The sequence below is a fragment of the Camelina sativa genome, chromosome 5 (genome assembly GCF_030686135.1).
Source record: "Camelina sativa cultivar CO46 ecotype springtype chromosome 5, ASM3068613v1".
Lineage (NCBI taxonomy): Eukaryota > Viridiplantae > Streptophyta > Magnoliopsida > Brassicales > Brassicaceae > Camelina > Camelina sativa.
The window spans coordinates 23,224,074-23,245,107 of record NC_141884.1 but is presented as its reverse complement, the minus strand read 5'-3'; the positions used below and the strand labels follow the sequence as shown (position 1 = coordinate 23,245,107).

Sequence of the window (21,034 nt, the reverse complement as noted above, 5' to 3'; positions counted from 1 at the left end):
TCAGAGCAATCTGAAATCATCCAATAAGTTGGAAAACGCTGGCCATTTTTTAGGAGTCTGCACCGTCAACACTAGTTCTGCACAGTCTGTCTCGAAGCTTTGACAAACAATTCTGCCATAGAAGATAGACTCCATGGCCCATATCAATGCTTGTAACTCTAAATAGAGGGGGGAAGGGCTGCGTCGAAGACTTCTTGCTCCCAGCAACACCGTCTTATCCTCACTTTTACAACACCACCAGCCCAAACCAACATTTAAATCTGTAGCTTTCCAGGAGCCATCTATCTGACAGCGCGGAAAGAGATCTCGGACTGCCAAAGGGGCCAAAAGACCCGAGGGATCTGCTGAGAAAGATTGTGCCTCCTCCCATAATAACTTATCGCTAGCAGCATGATTTATAACATTGATTGGCTCTGCCTCTGTACCTTGAGAAACTTTTTTTATTCCTATCCTTCCAGAGCGATCATAAGATCCAAGGTAACTGATATTGTATGTTTGGTTCTCCCAACTGAAACGACCCCCTCCAGAAAATAAAATCTAAGTTTGAATACACTGAAGCATAAGGGAAGCCTCCTAGGCCTGCCGAGACCGGGGACAAGTCCCATATCTTTTGCGAACGTGGGCACTCAAAGAGTGCATGATTAATTGTCTCAATCGCAGAATCACATCTTTTACACTGGCTGTCGCACCTTACAGCTCGGTGAGCAAGCCGGTCCATCACAGGGAGAGATTCGGAAGCGATTTGCCAAAAAAAGTGTTGCACTTTCGGTGTGACTCTGAGTTTCCAAACATGAGCTTTGAGCGCAGTACAGGTCATACCATACTCAACTTCAACAATTAATCCCCATGCTAGCCGATAACTCGATTCGATAGAATATTTTCATGATTTAGTATAATGCCATACCACACGATCTAACTTAAATGACTTACTTATCGCCAAACTCTGAATATCTTCTGCATCCTTAAACTCATGAAGGATAGACAAATGCCACTTCTTAGTGATTGGATTAATTAAATGATTCAACATTAAATTTGGATCCAAAAGCCTACTCCTACCATTGGCTGGTCTGGGTTGGTTGATCAGGTACCCAAGGATCTCTCCATACTGAAATATTACACCCAGAACCTAACGCCCACCTTGCACCTCGTTTCACTAATCCTTTAGTTGAGAAAATACTCTTCCAACCAAACGATAGAGAATGTGGCTTTTTAACCAATAAAGGGTGTTTCTTCCTAAAAGATCTACTCCTCATCACCCGAGCCATTAAGGAATTTGAATAATGAATTAAATGACAATATTGCTTAGTCAGCATTGCGTCATTTTTATCCTTACACAAAAACCTAAACCTCCATCACTTTTATCCTTACACAATTTATCCCAAGTTACCCAGTCTAAACCTCTTGCCTTACATAACTGTTTTGCATTCATTCTCCTCTGCTTTACGAAAGAAATTACTATCATCTGCAAACAGCAGATGAGGAATAGTGGAAAAATCCCGAGCTAACTTGATGCTCGTAAGTTTATCCTCCTGTCTAGCCTTTTTAATATTAGCAATCAAAATTCTTTTGCAATGAGTAAACAAATACGGTGATAGGGGGTCACAAACCCCGACCCTAAAGTTCTTTACCAATTTAATCCTTGTCCGATTTAACTTAGGGCCAATTAATTTTTTATTCGATCATTCAACCACATGCACATTCAGATAAGTAAGACAGGTCATAAGTAAGCATAAACGTGCATTCAAATTCACGATGAGGTTTTAATACAACGAAAGTCATGCCAATAAGTTAATACATCGTTTAAAGTACTAGACCAGAAATAAAACTACCCAAAGCCACCATCCTCTCCCTTCCTTGCCTTCGTTACTCGAGCTGGTCAGCTACTTAGGTTTAGATCCTCGGACCTTTCCTTTCCTGCATCCAAAAAGGAGGCGTAAGCAAACGAATTTGCTTAGTGGAGCGGTCTCTTCAAAAACATGACCACCAACAACCTTACTTAACTCAGGACAAGCTCTTGTCTCACGAGTAAACCTAGAACACTGCTCACAAAATCCCATCAATTTCTATATTCAAGAGAAACGACAATTTAATCACCATTATCAAAAGGCGCCACCATTCTGGAAGAGAAGGGGATTAAAGCCACTAACAGTAACAAATATACTTCCATACTCCTCGTCTAGCTCCCGGATTAAACCAACCTGCTTACCAATTGCTTCTAAGGTTGTTACCTCCCAAATGTGCATAAGAATACCAGCAACTTCCCCCAAAAATTGATAGCAGATGGATATGTGGACGAAATGATAGGCTCCCACCTTACCAGAGAAACCATCCAACCATCAAAATGGTAAGAACCATTCTGTAGCACAGACTGATGATCATCTTCTGCTTCAAAGTTGAAAAGAAAAATTCTCTGCCCCAGATAAGCCCCTACCACTCTATCCTCAAGCTTACAGATCTTAGGCAGATTGGCCACCAAAGAATCGATCCTCTGGATGGCCGGATTCATCAACCTCCCAAGTCAGAGAAAATTACTGAATTCTCTAAGCAAAGACAGAGTTTGAGATTTTCACCGTTTAAGTACAAACCAAAGAAGCTTTGCCCTTTTTAAGCGCTAGTTAAGCCATAATACGCAAAAGAAACCAAATCACCAACACTCACCTGCTAGAAAAAATCACCACTCTGATTAGACTAACTCTCGGATACAACCAATGGACGAAGAAGCTTAAGATTGATGCATCATAATAACCTAATCCACTGAATAAATACCAATTCTACAACCCAGTCTCCACCTTGAAAATGAAGAGATATTCGAATCACAAATATTTCCAAAGCAAACCCTATCACCGAATCGCTGATTATCCCCCTACCAATAGACCACCAAAGATTAGGAATATAACTTCCATAACTACATCTCCAAAAAATCCTCACCTTGATACCCAAGACCATAGACGAAATTAGATTTAATATCATATCCTGACCAAACAAATATATCACCAACAGGATCCTTACATCCCTGAGTCGAATCCCCTCAATCTTTCTTCCACCAACAATCGAATCAAACTGAATCAACAATTGAAGAGCCCAAAAAACCAATCTTTCTCTTACGGAGACAGACCCTCGAAACAATAGACTTAACCAGACCAAGAACAAAGACAAACTTCCGACCCATCCCCGATGCTGACAACCCACAAGAGGAACATAGAGACCATCTCTTTATCCCCCATCTTCACCATAGAAGCACATCTCAAACCCTAGATCCAATCGCAGTTGTCGTCGCCATCTCTATTTTTTTTTAGTTCTTTTTTTTTGCATGAGAAAATACTTTTACTAAGGAGAATTGGGTTGTATAACCAACAAAAATACTATTAATTTAAAAACTAACTATTCTAACCATCTATTTATTATATACTCTATATTATATCTACTAATGACATTTTTAATCCCTAACCACCACCACCCTACCTCCAGCCACCACCACCACCACCTTACCTACAGCCACCACCTCCGGGCCACCACCAACCTATCTCCGACCACCACCACCTCACCTCCAGCCACCACCACCCCACCTCTGACCACCACCTCACCTCCGACCACCACCCCACCTTTGGCCACCACCCCACCTCCGGCCACCATCACCACCTCCAGCCACCATTATCACTAACACCAAAGAGCAAACCAACAAAAAAATTGTAATTTACCTACCCTCTTAATTATGTTATTCGGTTAATTTTTTTAAATAGTATATTATATTATTTGTTAGCTTTTTTGGATTGGCTATACATCATATTCACCCTTTTTCTAATAAGAAGCTGAATTTTTTATAAAAAAACTATCGTAATATACATTACAAATATCAACTTCAATAAATAAATAAATAAAGATTTAGGTTTTATTGTATGGTTCCAATGATCATGCACATGCTATTTGAAATTTCATGATATTTCCTGCAGAATTTTATTTTTAACATTGCACTACAACTTTTTATCGACTTTAAGTTTTAGACACCAGTTACCCTAAAAGAAAAAAAGAATCTTAAATTTTAGAATTATGTTAATTAAGTTGTAATAGACATGCAATTTTCAGTTCTATTTGGGAAAAATGCTATTTTAATTCAAATTCTTTTAAAATCTTATCTTGTTTGACTAAGCAAGTTAGCAAACTTAAGTCAACGACCGTAACTGAGCAAAAGAGTAAAATAAAAGATTATCTTCCCAAAAATATGTGGACTAATCTAGTTTCTGTTTGTCATCATTGCACCTATGACCTAACCTTAAAATTTACATCGATATTAAATAAGACCGACCTCTATTTCTAAATGTTTTGGCGGTATTTAAGGAAAACAATTATTAATAAATTAACAAAGAATTTGGCCCATCCCTCTCTCTATATAGTGTTCCGCCATGGTTGGAGCCAAACGATAGTCATGTGCACGTACGTTGTTTTTTTTATTATTATTATTGTTTAGATTAAGCCTCAATTAGGAAATTTGGATCAAGAGTCATGTATCAAGACTTATAATTAAAATTCTTAGACGGATCCTCTCAGGGTAAGAGGTGACAACAGTTAATACAATAATGAATTGGCCAGCCGACATTACCGAAAGAGTTCGATATATATAGTGAACCCCAAAGTTGTGTCGAAATTAGGCAGGAGGCTTCAGTATTATTAAAGGCAATGCGATGTAATTTAAAATGATAAACTGGACCTTTTTTTTTTTTGTCTTCCATGAAAGTAAAACTCTCGAGCTATCTATCCGAAACTATGTGTCGTTGTTCGGTGGTGGGGAGACGATTTGTTTAGTCAAAGCAAACAAAAAATCGTCCCACTTCAATAAGTATTATACTATTAGAAAACAAATGATTTGTTAAAAAATGATTTTTAATTAATTTTTAGCCACGTGTAGAGGCGACATACATTCTTTGAATCTATAAATACCGAAGCCTTCTCCTGCAAAAGGCCCAACCAATTCCATATTAAAAATATTAGTTCCTCTTTGTTTCTTTTTACCATTTTGCATAAAATAGTTTTTGCCTCCAAACGACTTAAAAGCTCTAGAGTTTGTTTCTTTGTCACTTTATCTCTATTCTGCACAAAACAAACTATTTTACTTTCTTCTCGAGAATCATGTGTAATTCTACACCATCTTCTTCTTCTTCCTCTTCCTTATTATCTTGTAAAGACAAAACCCGTTTTTCAAAACTCGAGACATGTGATACAGATAACCCTCATTATTCCGAATTCACGAATAATGATTCTTTAGACCTTAAAAGATGGCCAACTTTTCATGAGGTAAATAATTATCTTTTTCTTTCTTATAGAAGCATATATTTATTTACGGTGTACATATATATATATATATATAATACAAAATAATACAAGAATCGAGTTCTTGACAAAACTAGATTGTACGAACTATGCCAAAAAGTATATCTATATAGAAACGAAAGTTTCATATATATTTTTTTATGCCTTTTGGTATTGTTTCTTGTTATTTTTTTTTTAAAGGTTAACATAAGCTTTATTTGATTAAATATAATTAACCATCAACCAGAAAAAAATTTTTTAAAGTTGGTAAAATATCTATGGACGTGGACGGTTCTTCTTCTTGACTTTTGTTTTCTTAATCTGGCGGCAGGGCTTAGAAGAAGTGAAGGCGATCGGAAGAATCTCTGGGCCGACGGCAATGACCGGACTTCTTATGTACTCAAGAGCGATGATATCGATGCTGTTCCTAGGCTACCTCGGTGAGCTTGAGTTGGCCGGAGGATCTCTCTCCATAGGCTTTGCCAATATCACCGGCTACTCCGTCATCTCCGGTTTGTCCATGGGGATGGAACCAATCTGCGGCCAAGCCTACGGAGCTAAACAAATGAAGCTTTTAGGACTAACCCTTCAAAGAACCGTCCTCCTCCTCCTCTCTTGCTCGGTCCCGATCTCCTTCTCGTGGCTCAGCATGCGGCGAATCCTCTTATGGTGCGGCCAAGATGAAGAGATCTCCTCCGTAGCTCAAAAGTTCCTTTTATTCGCCATCCCTGACCTCTTTCTCCTCTCTCTGCTTCACCCTCTTCGCATTTACCTCCGAACACAAAACATAACATTGCCCGTGACGTACTCCACGGCCGTGTCCGTTCTCGTCCACGTTCCTTTGAACTTCCTCTTAGTGGTGAAACTCGAGATGGGAGTCGCGGGAGTCGCAATAGCTATGGTTTTGACAAATCTCAACCTTGTAGTCGTCTTATCTTCTTTTGTGTATTTCACGAGCGTGCATAGTGACACATGGGTCCCACTTACTATTGACTCTCTTAAAGGTTGGTCGTCTTTGCTCTCACTTGCCATACCCACTTGTGTGTCTGTTTGTTTAGAGTGGTGGTGGTACGAGTTCATGATCATTTTGTGTGGACTTTTGGCTAACCCAAGAGCCACCGTGGCTTCTATGGGAATCTTGATCCAAACAACAGCTTTGGTCTACGTTTTCCCATCCTCTCTCAGCCTTGGTGTCTCTACGAGAATTAGCAACGAGCTTGGGGCCAAACGCCCTGCGAAAGCTCGTATATCCATGATTGTTTCACTCTTCTGCGCGGCCGCCTTAGGCTTAATGGCAATGGTGTTTGCCGTGCTTATTAGACACCGGTGGGGACGCTTGTTTACCACTGATGCAGAGATTCTTGAGCTGACTTCAATCGCATTGCCCATTGTGGGGTTATGTGAGCTCGGAAACTGTCCTCAAACGACCGGTTGTGGGGTTTTAAGAGGTTGTGCAAGACCAACACTTGGTGCCAACATAAATTTGGGATCGTTTTACTTTGTTGGCATGCCGGTGGCTGTTCTGTTTGGGTTTGTTTTCAAACAAGGGTTTCCAGGTCTCTGGCTCGGGTTACTTGCAGCTCAAGCAACGTGTGCTTCTCTCATGTTGTGTGCACTCCTGAGAACAGATTGGGCAGTCCAAGCTGAGAGAGCTGAAGAGCTGACGTCAGAAACTTCTGGAAAGACTCCTCCTCTCCTCCCCATTGCCAGATCAAAGAGCCGGTCTAACTCAGATACAGAAGATATGATGAAAACGATGTTGGTTTAGATTGATAGCTATTCTTTGGAGTCATTTGCCATCAACATTAGCGTACATATGTTCTTATCAAAACATTATTTTTTCGGAGTTTACATTGCTCCTTAATTAATTTCTACTTTTTTTTAATTCAAGAACGAATTTATTTTGTGGGCTTTAGTAGTGTTTGTGTTATCTATGTTTGTTTGTATGGGTGTGATAGTTCTTAGCTAATTTGACTTTAGCAGTTTGTACTTTATTATATGTTCCCTTTTGTAATAACTCAGTTTGGTGTGGTTACATTTATCTTTGTCCATTTTGTAGGAGAAATGATATTTTTTTTGTTAAACAAAGCCATAAAATAAAATGATAACATTTAACTCCATTATTACAACTTCAACGTATTTCTTAGAAAATAATTAATACTTAACCATTTTGTTGTCAAGACCATACTAATGTACGGTAGGTCACTAGGTCTGTATCGATCAGACCTACGGGTCGAAGACAATCAGAATAACTACGGATAAAGTAAAAAAAATCTAGAATATTTTCCATAATTGATTAGTATTTTTTTTTTGCAATTCTATATATATATATATATATTTGTGAAAACTTTGCTGATTTAACAATCAATTCTTTTCTTAACGACAGGCAAGATGAATCTTTATTTATGAGCTTTTTTGGTTGTTCCATGTTCCATAAAAGGAAATTATATTCGCAGCCAAAAATGGAAATTTTTTTTCCCTTTAATACTATCATATTCGATACGTTTAAAATTTAATTGAGATCATATTTATTTGATTTTTGGTTGTTTCCTTTGAACAGAGAGAAGCATCTTGAAACAAAAAAAAATATCCGTTCTTTTCTTTTATATATACTACTCTCTTCTTTTTCTGAGGGGACCAGAACATGAATTTATACGAACTTCACCAGCGATGTGGCCAAAGAATAAAACATAAATATGACAAAATAACAAAAAAAAAAACTGAGTGGAATTGATAATGCGTCTACGTGTCGACACTATGAATTTCCTTTGATATTTCTTTTCAGAAGATATTTTAAAGAAGTAAAACTTATGAAGTAAAATGGAAAAAAATCGTTAAGTTTCATTGGCCATCTATGAAAAGTTGAAATTTCATTGGCTTTTGATTTATGACGAAAGAAAAGACAATTATATTTTTTAGTTTTCGACTTCCGCCTTTTGTTATTAATTACACGTGAACAACTTATGTTTTTTTTGTCTATTATTGGTAAACATTGTGAGGTCAATTTTACTAGATCTCTCTAAGTTTACTGGTGAAACAATTTCGAAATTACATATTTACATATTACATTGATGATGATATTATCGCATTACATTTGGCATCCTTCTTGATTAATTGTACTCTTCTGTTAAATTTTAATTGCAATCTAAGCACTTGTCCATTATCCAAATAATTCTTTGTGTGTTGTCATTTTGCAAATTCTATCCCTGAAAATCCTAGGAGGAAAGCAATGTTATGACATATGTTCTAATTCTTACCTCATATAAATAATATTAGATTCGAAAGGTGATATATGTGAGTGTCCATGTACGTATACTTAGAAGTATGTCAAGTATACAATAAAAGTTACATCAATCACAGGTTCTTACCGTCTTTGGCTAGATCAAACGTTCAACCGTAGCCACATGAAGCATCACAAGTAGAGAAATATATATATATATAATAAATAATATATAGAGAGTAGAGAGTCGTAGTGAAATTTGTGTTCAAACAAAAGTCGAACTAAAAGATTCCAAGTCTAGAAATGTCGCCTGTGGTAAAGCTCGAGTTTGGAGGGGAAAGAGAGTAGTGTTTGAAAAGCCTATCTTAGGCAGGTAGGCAGGGTCCCCCACGCAGAGACATAGAGCGTCTTCCTTTCTTGTAAACAATTTTCTTACTTTTTCAAACATCATCAATTTTATTATGTTCTTATTCATGAAATATGTATCTTAAATACTATGCATGCGTTCTAGTATTCGGGTTCAGATATATCCATTCGATTCCAAATATTTTGAATATAAAGGTTTAGGGTCATTCGGTTAATTTACAATTTCTGTTTGGAAACAGTTTGATTTTGGTTTTTTCGGTTTGGTTCCAAATATCTGAGATAGTATAACTTTTTTTGAAAATTCTTAAATTTAAATAAACTTTGATTAAATTTTGTTAAATATATCTAATAATTTTTGGATATTATGGTTATTTAAAATATTATGGTAATTTGGTATATATATAATATCTGTTCATTCTAGTTTCCGTTTTTTAGTTTAAACTTTCTTTGCTTATCTAAACCAAAATGCATTGATTCATTAAAATAATTTAGTGACGTAGTGGTTGCACACACTCAAAACTGGAGAGGGATTGTCTTCAAAATTCGACAAATGGTGATTAACAAACTGAACCAGCTGAATAGATTGAATAATGATGGGTTGAATAAAAATGAGCTGAACCATCAAAATGAGCTGAAAAAAACTGAATGAGCTGAAAAAGCTGCAGAGAAATAAACTAGTATGCTAAATGGTGACCATAAAATTGAATAGCTGAATACAAAATTAAAATATTAATAATCTACCTATAATAGTATCTGAAACTATATATATATATATAACTAAATAATATATTTAAATATAAGAAATAAAAAATTTGAAAAACTAATATATTATTAGTTCTTATTTGGAAATAAATATTTGAAGTTTAATATTGAACATTAAATGATGTGAAAAAATTTGCAAACAAAAAATATAATTAGTTAGTGAACGATTCGTTTGTTATATATTTGAAAATATATATATATATATATAATAATTAAAAACTATAAATACAATTTAGAAAAAAAATTTTTAAACTCACAATTAGAAAACAGATTTTAAACAGATTTGGACGACTGTTTTGTTAAATTATTTTTTAAAAGCTAAAAATATTAATTTAAATATGTAAATTGAGTAAATATTTTTTTTTTAAGTTTTCCATCTCGTTCAATCTGTTCATCTCCTATTTTATGATTGAACAATTTTCAGCCAAAAAGTGTTATTTTCCAGCCACAGGGTGGGACTCAATAAATTTGGGTTGAAAACATATTTATGTTAAATGGTGAGTTTTTGGCTGAACAAGGTTGAAAAGTACGTTCAACTCATTCAACCAGGTTGAAAACTACAACCATTTGCAGCCTTAGTTTTAATATGATTTTGGTTTTATTCGGGTAACAAACATTTTGGTTTATTACACATATTTTTTTATATAAAATAAAATTTATGTTTTAACCTTTTGTAATAGATATATTTTACAAATATTTTTATTGATTAATACATTAAATCAGTGGAGATGAAATTGTAATTTTAATCCAAAATATGCATTAAAATGTAGAAAAACACTTATGAAAAAAACGTTATAAAAACAATATTTAATTTGAAACAAAGAGCATAGTAATTTTTCTGCAGAAATAGTATGACGAAACAATTCTCGTAGACATTATCAATTAAAATCGAGTCATCGATCTTTAAATCTTTACTATCCTTCTGTATGGCCTTTCATGTGTTTACTGATATGTAGGGTCTTGCGAGAACGAAGTAACATTGGTAGATTACTGGTTTAAAACCTCTTTCTATATCTTTCTCTTACCACAAATCTTATCGGCTTCGCAACCTCATGAAGGGGCGGATCCACAATGAGCATGGGTGATGCACTAGCACCATATAAACAATAAATTGTTTAACTTTTTTTCTGTTTCTGTAGAGTTTAATGGCATAATGGATGCACTCCTGATTCGCTCTCTTTTATAAGTATTTTTTTTCTTTCAGCTTTAAACTATATGCCCCTACTTGTAGTTAATTAACCAAGTTCTTAGGTTAAAACGGTATATGTGTTAAAAGAGATGCAGTAAAGATTAATACAAGTACAGTATAGAAGTTTAAAAGGAATAAAAAAATTCTTAGGTTAAACATTTAGATACACTAAATATATAGATAACGTCATTATTATTTTGTATAGAAGATCAAATGTAATATTCCGAAGCCAGCGTTGGTACCGCAACTGATGTATAGAGTCTGACCACGTAAAAGAAAAAATTACCTTATTCTACTCTTCGATCGGAAATATTTTTGGAGCTAATTAAACTCGATTTTTTTGGATGGTAAAAATATATATTCCCTGTCTATGACTTGTAATTGTAATATATGTATATAACTGTATAGTAGGTACTTGTTATCACGTTTTGCATGGGTATATTGTATAATTTCTATATACATAAATTAAAATTGATGAAAATATTTTTTTTAACTCTTGATTTATTATTTAATGCAAATTATGAGAACTGTTATTCAAACGATTGTACCACATATAATTCTCTCCGATCCTAGTAGATTCTCTATAAATTAGATTTTCTTCTTTGAAGACACACTTCCTATTCCACGCGTAAAATAACGCCGAACGGTTCTAATTGTGCGTTATTGAGATCTCATTTAAGTTTGTCTCCTTAATCTGCAAATTAATTAATAAACCACACTATTTGGACGTCGAACCCCATACCTCTTTTTTTAAAAGTATTAATCAACCACTGGAACTAGGGCTGCGACTTCGGTTAATTCGGTTCGGTTTTTCGGTTATTCGGTTAATTCGGAAATTGATAACTCTACTGAATATAACCGAGTAGAAGTTCGGTTCGGGTCGGTTACAAGTTCGGTTATCCGGTTCGGTGGATTCGGTTCCTATGTCAACCAAAACACACGACACAAAACGATCCAACATTAATATATAGAATACAAGTAATGCTTACAAAAAACAACAACATTAGTCAATCCTAGTCACATACATAGGACTATTGGAGACAATTTACAAAAAACAACAAGTTCAAAAGGTAATCCTACAGTTGGATTCCTCATTGTCTCGTCTCAAGTAAAGAGACTTTGGGAGACAATTCACAATTGTTCAAAAAATAATGTGTGGAGCCAAAAGTTAGAAGAGATTACCATGATTGACAAAATACCAATGATCCTTTCCTCTTACCAGGATGCATTTGGTATATTGTCATTCTTTACTCCATGCCAAAAAATATGTAGTTAATAGTTATATTAGTTTTTTCAAAAGGTATAGAGAGAAGAGAGACAAGCCTTAGGAATTAAGATCATTATTTGCTTCAGTTCCTTGTCTCCTGTTGCAAATAAAAACCAGAAACTATGTCAATAAAAATGATACATATGCCTTGTAAATAAAACTGAAATGCGGATGGATGAATTAAGATCATTACTTGTGTTCATCTCTTGATCATGGATGTGCGGATGGGTGTCCCTCACTCTGTGAAGCTGCACAATGTAAATGATCGTCAGTTAGTGAATGGTTTGAAGAGAGTAACACAAAAAACTTAAATAAAAGAGAAATGAGTTACCTAAGGACTCATGAAACTGCAATTCCTCAAACATCTGAGCTAAGCTGGCTAATTTCTCAGCAGAAATGGTATTCCTCAGCCATTGTTGAGTGCAAACTAAAGTCTCAACCATGTGTGGTGACATAGAGCTTCGATAAGGGTCCAAAATCCGACCACTTGTGCTGAATGCAGATTCAGAAGCGACGGATGAAACTTGAATGGCGAGGACATCTCTAGCTACCTCGGATAAGACTGGGAATTTTGAACTGTTACGCCTCCACCAAGATAAAATATCAAAGTCCATTCCTAAAGCAGCTGGAGTTCTTATCACAGGTTTCTCCAATAAGTAAATATCAAGCTCACTGCTACATTCCTCATTTGAAGTTTCAGCAACCATCTCAGAGTACAACGTATCTGTCCTCTCATAACCATCATCATCTGACAAATCAAACAGATCATTGGTTGTCACCACAGGTTCAGTTACGGTTCCTCCATAGGTTGAGTTTCCAGGCTCACTTCCGCTCAGCTTCACCACATACTCTCCATACAGCTCCTTCATCACACTCTTAATGGACGACCTTAGATGAGTACTCTCCATACTGTCTTTGCCATACAGCTTGTCAAAGCAAAGACCAGCAAATTGCATTTTGTTTCTGGGATCAAAAACAGAAGCAATGATTACTAGGGGATTCATGTTGTTGAGACCATCCCAATACTTTTCAAACTTTGCCCTCATAATCATAGCTTCAGTCTTTAGTAGCAAATCACCATTAATGCTTAGGTTGATCAGATTCCTTTCAATGATCACCAGCTCATTGTAACAAACAGGAGAGGTCACTGTTTTTGTAGCCGAGAAGGTTAAAGTGCAATTGAAAAAGATCTTCAAGAATTTAACTAACCTTTGCACCTGCTCCCAATCAGCAAACGTAGGTGGACCAACACGCTTTCGACCATTCTCATCCGTATCCCCTTCAGCATTCTCTTCAGCATTCTCTTCAGTCTCCATGAAGTACTCGTTATAGAGCTTGTCTTCAGCCAACATCTTTTCAAATGCAACCCTAAACTTAATTGCGGCTGTGAGCATTAGATAAGTCGAGTTCCACCTGGTTGCAACATCAAGACATAAGCTTCCTCGACCTACGTTCCCAGTCTCAACCCGCAGGTCCTTTCATCATCAGAGCGCCTCGGAATACACTTAGAGCCTTGTCATTCGCCTTTGCATTATCCACAGTTACTGTGAAGACCTTCTCGATTCCTCATTCTTCTAGACAGCCAATCAAGTGCTCAGCAATCGTATCACCTTTGTGATCTGTGACAGGCTTAAAGCTGATGATCCTCTTCTGTAAGTTCCAGTCTCTATCAATCCAGTGTGCGGTAATGACCATGTAGATAACAGAAGTAGTAGGAGCTACCCAGATATCTGTCGTCATAGATACTCTCTGCTTTTCCTTACCAAATAGTTCCTTCAAAGCTGATTTCTCTTTCAGATACATACCGTAAATATCAGAAGTTGCTGTCTTCCTACAGTGGACTGTGTACATTGGAAGAACGTTGCTGCAAAGTCTCCTAAACCCCTCTGACTCCACAAATGCAAACGGAAGTTCACTGAGTACAATCATCTCGTTGACAGATCTACGAAACAAACCCTGATCATACTTGATTGCTGTCATTACACCACTGCTATCACCAGCCAATACCTTCTGAGTACCACTCTCTTCGTGCATCTTGAACAACTTACACCTTTTAATGTGATTATTCATGGCACTGGTTCCATGTATCACTGTGTCACAACCGATCTCTTGACCACAATAACGACAGTTAGCAAGTGCAGGCTCATCCACCTGTTGAACGAAATGCTCCCACACCGGAGCTCTATGACCTAGCTTTTTCCTCGGTTGGGACAGAAGAGGTCCATCCTCTCGCTGAGTTCTTCTTCTTTTACCTCTAACGGAAGCAGCTGACGGACCATCTTCTCCATCAATCTCACCAGGTAGAAACGGTTCGTTGTTGTCTTGACCAGAATCATTAGACATCGCAGACCTGTTCAAAGAAAACACAATCACAATTAGACAAACAACCACAAGAACAAAACTACACAAACAAAGAAGACAAACAACCACAAAGAAGAACTACACAAATGAAGAAGACTTGTGTTTATCTCGACTAAGAACATATACGGACAACAAAGTATGAAGTATGAACCATGACTCTGAATCATATACGGACAACAAATTATATCTCATAAAGACATAAAGTCATAAACGATGCTTTCAAACACTAGACTCGCAATTTTAAAGACCCAGATCATGAATCATAAACAACAAAACGTCAAACAACTTGGATTCGCTTAATAGAGAAGAACTTGGAGAAGATTAACAGAGAACTTACCTTGCAGATTAACAACACGGAATCACGGATGATCTGAGTTTAAAGCAAGAATCAAAGAGGAAATCGAAGAACTCTCTCTATCGCACTCACAGTCGCAGCCGTCGAGAGCTTTGGTGTTTTAGGTTTTTCGATTAGGTTACAACTAATCAAACCGGTTTATAAGATTATATACGTAGGGTTAATTTATCGGTTACCCGTCGGTTTACCCCTCCGAACCGAACCGAGTATAAAACCGAACATTATTATTTTTCTTACCGATCGGCTAACAACCAAATTAATAACCGAACCAATTTGTCCAAATTTCGGTTCGGGTCGGTTCGGAAAAATCGGTTCGGTTCGGATTCGCAGCCCTAACTGGAACAAATGGGTTCATCAATTCTTTGACTGCCCGTTCAGCTGGACTTTATGGAATATCATTTCCAACCGATGCTCTCACTCCCCAACGCGTTCTTGGACAGGATCAATGAAAATCTCACCAATTATCACGGATCCAGAGAAGCCAAGATCCTTCTCCTTACTGCCTGGCAAGCTATGATCTACACTATATGGACTGAAAGAAAACATCGTCTCCACAGGAACACTTACAAATCGACGGATCACCTTCCGAACCAAATTGACTCTCTCATGCGAAACAGAGCCCTCAGTTTTCGAAGATCAAACCCTACACTTACGACGAATCTGCTTCTTCTATGGTTTGCCGGATCGGGTGGCTAAAAAATCCTAATCGCCGCAAGGTTCTCCTCACTTTCTCTCTCGACTCACTTTTCTCCTTGTCGTCTTTAACTCATTGATTGCATGGAAATGGTTTGAAGTGGTTTGCTTCCCAACCGTTTTTTACTCTGGTTCAATCCCAACTACTCTAGTTCAGTTATGGTTCTGATTTAATTATGGGTTTTTCTCAATGGCTTTTATTTTTTCTTTCTTTTCTTTTTAATTGGATTTCCAATATTGAGCTTCATGCTCTGTAAACTTTTTATTTCTCCAGTTTAATTTGAATGCCTTTTTAACAAAAAAAAAAAACAAAGGGGTTCCACGTGAATATTTTTTTTTTTTTTTTGTTTGTGCAACGCCACGTAAATATTTATTAGATATTAAAAACCTGTTTAAAATTAGAATACGTAAAATTACCAGAAATAGCATGCATAGTCCAATAAATGTACGTAGAATAGACAAGACCAGAAAATTTTATGGCTCCGCATCCTTTTACTTGGAAATATATTTTGCAATTCCTCTTCTACGTAAAAACAATATTTTGGGCACCAACATTCCAAAAATGTCGAGATCGACATATTTTATTCAACCACGAAAAGTAAGTCTTGTTTGCATCGACGTTTTAATAACACTTTGGCTTTCGAAGCCTTTACATTTATAACCTTACACGAGTAAAACAAATAAAAGTGTAATAAAAATTTAACCTGCATCCACTAGAGATTATTATTATTATTATTATTAATTCAGAGTAAATCTTTAGACTTATGAAAGAGTCTGAAACTAATCTCTGAAATAACAATATCTTGTTTCCAATAAAATAGTTGTTACATAGTGCATATGTTGTATTTTAATAATCAGAAAACTATATTGCCAAATGCCAGGAAAGATTTAAACATATAATATCTATCAAACTTTATTAACATGTATTATTAATAATTTTTGTATAGTTTCTAAATTATTGACATGTATGATAAACAAACAAAAAAAGACTAGCTTTGATCTCTTTCTTGAACATTCACATATTCTAATATACCTGATCGCGCGTGATGCATGAGCTTTCTCTCTCAACCGACCTTAATTTGCCTTAAGCATGCCCCAAAATAGGATATGATTTTATAATTGAAAGAAATAACTCATTGGCTCTGCCGTCTGGATGAATCCTTACCAATGGTTATACCTTTTTCTTAATTTACTCGCTTTGAATTGTTCGTTATTACTTTATACTATTCTTTTGTAAATAAAAATCAAAGTCAATTATAAAGAGTACAAAAAGGTAAATTAAAAAATCAAATATCACTTATCAAGATAAGAAAAGAAGAACACTCCTTTGCCACCCGGTTAGAATGTGTGTATCATGAAATAATAATGGCGAGTTTTCATTCGTTACTAAAAAAAACATCAAACTTACTCGGAATATATCATTACATAAATTACAATATGAACATGTAATAGTTATATGACAAAGGCACTTAATTGTTTCAACCTCTATTTTGGAACTCTAATTTTTTGCAACTATTATTATTATTATTAAAATAAAAAATGGGTTATGCGAGTAGCTGTCGTATATCCTTGTCGACGAAAGAACTATATTTGTATAGGCTAAATGTCACTAGCTCTAATGGATAAAACATTTTGAAAAGTTATTAAAGTGTTCAGTGATCAATGAATCCTATTGTTTAATTTTTGGAGCTAAATTAAGATGGTCTGATTTTTGCATTGCATATTCGACACACACAAAAATGTCAAGTCATATTTTTTTTTCTCTTCTGGTCGACTAGATATTAGGTTGATTTATGTTTTGCTTTTGATCAGACGATAAAGATAATAAACAACCATTAAAAGAAAGCATATAAAAAGAAAGAACTATATTACCTCGCTTTGTTTACTACTATATGTTAATTATTGGCCTGGTATGCTTAATTAGACCAAATTGGACATACGTTAAAACGATTAAATGCATTATAACATTATAAATTCAACCACAAACAGAAGAACAAAGAAGCACGTAATAAACTTTGGTCTCGGTTTCATATTATGGACCGAAACCCTTAACTATATACATTTGCCAATTGGATTTGCTTTCGATAACGTCGTCTTTGATTTTTGTTTTGTTTTGATAACGCTTTGATATGGTTTGGTCAAAGACTCAATTCATGTTATATTTGCTAATTAGTGAGTCAAATATTATATCATGATCCTATGGTCTTGTATTTATCCAAAAATGATATATTCAAAAATATCCCATGTTGGTCAATCTTCTAAACTTTTCAACTCGTTAATTAAACTATTTTCATGAACACTTTTTCTATTGTATGTAAACGATATAAATAAAAATACTCACTAGATGACCAAAAAAAATCACTCACTCTACGATAACACCATCTCGAAGAGTATATTTAAACTCTAAATCGATTTAGTCAAACACTCTCAAGGAAAAATTAAAAGATATATACACGACCCATGACATGCCAAAGTCTATGGTCGTTTTTTAGCATGTATAAGTGGAATTAGACATGTTGTTGTAGGTAAAAAAAACCCAGCTCGACTCTAGTAACACTAAGATAATATCTCTCTAGCTGGTTTAACTAACCACTTCTTTTTAAAAATAACTACGCAATCTAGATAATTGGAGATTTTTTTTAGGTTTAAGTTCGTGTATCTTTTAAACCGGACGGAGATCAGATCATATAATATGATTTATTTTCAAGTATTACTTGAACTTCTGACTTTTATACTTTATCCTTGGTGTGTTTTTAAGCTAATGATATTGGATGATTAAAGATATTTTTGCAAGACCTATTCAATGGAAATCAGTACTAGAAAGCTATTCATTAACTATTTATGCAATTACAAAGATGGAATACTATAGGCTTTCATTTTTCATATATGTACGACAACTGTTGACTGATCCACTGTCCAACTTATAATCTTACGGTCTTCTTCTCATGCATAAGTCGTCGAAGACCACAAGAATCGTGGAACCTATCTCACATCTTTAAAACTTGGGCAACCTATATTCTAGAAAAGAAAGTAGCATGCTTCTCAAACAATCTTACTTATAAATTTCGGATATTAAATAATGATGGTGATCCGATCCAGTGTGTATCTTGATCGGTAACATACTAGATAAGGTAGCGTAAAATCCTAATGTTTTCAATTCTCACGTAAGAAATCAAGGCGTAGGAAATTTGCAGTAGTATGTTTTAACATTTAATTAAGACAATTGTTTTTGTTAGTATTGAACCAGCCTGACTTTATGAAAAAGGCCATCGCAATAGCTTTCATGCTTACACATATTGACTGGTCAAAGCTGTACGTGCGTGCATATACCTAAATGGTGGTCCTTTTGCGCTTGAGACTTCTGAAAGAGAACACGTACGGGTCTATTGCGTACGTCTATACGTTTTGGAGAACTCTCATCATAGTTTCTCGATCCTTTGAGATTGGCAACATCTATTGAGTCTTTCTAGTTTTTTTTTGTTCCTTCCAAAACGTGTAAGAACAATTATGCAAAGATCTCATAAGACTAGTCAAAAAGTTCTATAATTAGACATTTGGTCCCAAAACGAATATAAGTCAACACAAACTCTCGCTCTTGACAATTGGCATAGAAACAAACAATTTAGAGCATAACTATTTAATCCTTTTACGCTATCCCTATGTAGACAAAGAAACGGGACACATGTGGTTGGAAACTATGCATGGTAGCTATAACACATGCATGTGCCGCAAAGGTTTAGTCAAATAATTGCATGCATACCTTATTATTGGGATGGGCCAAGAAAGAGAATGATTGAATCAACGCAACAAAACCTAAATAATTGATGCACAGAACCTTAAATCATGATGATAGACCTAAACCCTACACAAACAATGGCCCAAAAGTTTCGTAGGGAGCTCCCTACCTTAAATAGACAAACTATTTGTGGGATATTGGTAAAGAGAAAAACGAACGGTAAAACAATAGGCAAAATGGACCCAAATCTACTGAACTAGTCAAGAAAATGATAAAAGATGATTAATCTTTTCATGTGTCCAAATATTATTATACCACTACATCAATTACATCATCACCAATGAATTTCAAATATATAAAACAATTTTTTTTAATGTCTTATAAGATTGTCTGAAATTATATAGTATCGCTATACTACACAGCTGTTCTATTTTTTTTTTATGAGGTTCATAATGACAGAGAACGTTTTATTTTATTTTTAGCTTCTTTTGGGCACATATATTTTTTTCTTAATTCTCCAATTGGCCACACGTCTTTTTCTATAAACAAGTAACTAAGTTACTAAGGCCATAACCAAATGTTTATTTTCATACAGAATTGTTGACAACGTATTATTTTTGATCAAGCATGAATATATCAAATTCTTTTAGGTTCTTATGATTATTAGATTTTTTTCTCTAATTTAAGTTTTTTTCTTCCAATATTTAGAAAATAGCTAAAGACAACAAGCAAAGAAGTACAAATTTTGCATGCTAAGAAAATAACTATAAGTCAACTAAGAATAAGATTATCAATTGGTCAAAATTTAAAAATATAAACAATAAAAAAATAGAAAACCTTATTCAGAATAGGAATAATAAAATCGAATAGGAATAAGAAAACCAAAATATTTGAAAATATTGTGAGAAAAATCAAATGAAAGCTAAATAATAAAAAATTAAGAATTGTAAATAATTCATTTTCTGATTATACTATGAGTCATCTAATTTTGTTCTCCATTTTTTTTTTTACTTCTTTTACACGGGATATACAAATTTTAACTAAAATCCCGCCTATACGCAGGTCCTAACCTAATCTAATTTAAAATATATTTTTTTGGAAACATTTTGAAGATTAGATTTTTAGTGACTTTATGAGTTAAAATTAAAAATACAGAAATCTGAAGGGGTGAATGAAATTCTATATTTTAAATGATTTGAGTTATAATGAATTTGAACATGATTTTAGAAAGTTGTTATGATATATTATAAAATCGTCTCAAAATTCGCTTAAAACCATGAAATTTAGTTTTTTGTGTGTTTTAACTAAGAAATTTTTTTAAAACCATTAAAAATTCAATCATAAAATATTTTTAATAATAGTAAAATTTAAAGTAGAATACGGTAAGGTTAACATGTGATAACGATCTAATATTATTTGGTACAATCAAGATCTGATCATAAAACAAAATCTGATATAAAATCAATGATTATGAAACACAATCATCAGAACTCCACTATATAAAAATAAATTCAACATGACAGATACTATATTGAAATAAAGAATTCTCCAATAAACAAGCGCATTAAGAAATCACCAAATAAACTGTAGAATTATTTTATTTCTCGCCCCTAAAAATTCTAGTAATTGTATATGTTGGGTTTACCAAAAAAACTATTTACAATACAAAAGCTATACATGTTTATGACTTGCTTATACGAGTGTTGCAATCTTAGTTATTTTCACTCTGATGAATTCATGGTGATGATGTTTCTAGGTATTATATATTTTTCTTTCACTTT

General features: G+C 34.7%; 2 protein-coding genes and 1 long non-coding RNA gene across 4 annotated transcripts; 1 reads left to right on the top strand and 2 right to left on the bottom strand.

Annotated features, from left to right (window-relative positions):
- Positions 1 to 817, bottom strand: LOC147944223 (uncharacterized). The gene is made up of 2 exons (XM_087512506.1): positions 552 to 817; positions 1 to 508 (listed from the first exon to the last, which is right to left on the bottom strand). Exons 1-2 carry the CDS (start codon positions 815 to 817, stop codon positions 1 to 3), a joined length of 774 nt encoding a protein of 257 aa, XP_087368632.1.
- Positions 818 to 1,722: 905 nt separating this feature from the next.
- On the bottom strand, positions 1,723 to 2,658 carry LOC104787245 (uncharacterized). 2 transcript variants are annotated; one of them, XR_767820.3, is made up of 2 exons: positions 1,992 to 2,658; positions 1,723 to 1,914 (listed from the first exon to the last, which is right to left on the bottom strand). It is a non-coding gene; the product is annotated as an uncharacterized LOC104787245 (long non-coding RNA). The 2 variants fall into 2 exon arrangements; XR_015557436.1 differs by having other exon boundaries at positions 2,002 to 2,515.
- Positions 2,659 to 4,955: 2,297 nt separating this feature from the next.
- LOC104787243 (protein DETOXIFICATION 48) lies at positions 4,956 to 7,392 on the top strand. The gene is made up of 2 exons (XM_010512781.2): positions 4,956 to 5,289; positions 5,636 to 7,392. The coding sequence occupies exons 1-2, from the start codon at positions 5,125 to 5,127 to the stop codon at positions 7,070 to 7,072; spliced, it is 1,602 nt and encodes a 533-aa protein (XP_010511083.1). The 5' UTR covers positions 4,956 to 5,124; the 3' UTR covers positions 7,073 to 7,392.
- Positions 7,393 to 21,034: the final 13,642 nt, after the last annotated feature.

What these genes read in the sequence shown, in the direction of transcription:
- LOC147944223 (XM_087512506.1), bottom strand. Translation starts at nt 817, where the DNA reads ATGACCTGTACTGCGCTCAAAGCTCATGTTTGGAAACTCAGAGTCACA. An exon ending in GGCTTCCCTTATGCTTCAGT is followed by an intron (nt 509 to 551) that starts GTATTCAAACTT and finishes GGGTCGTTTCAG; the next exon opens with TTGGGAGAACCAAACATACA.
- LOC104787243 (XM_010512781.2), top strand. Translation starts at nt 5,125, where the DNA reads ATGTGTAATTCTACACCATCTTCTTCTTCTTCCTCTTCCTTATTATCT. An exon ending in GATGGCCAACTTTTCATGAG is followed by an intron (nt 5,290 to 5,635) that starts GTAAATAATTAT and finishes ATCTGGCGGCAG; the next exon opens with GGCTTAGAAGAAGTGAAGGC.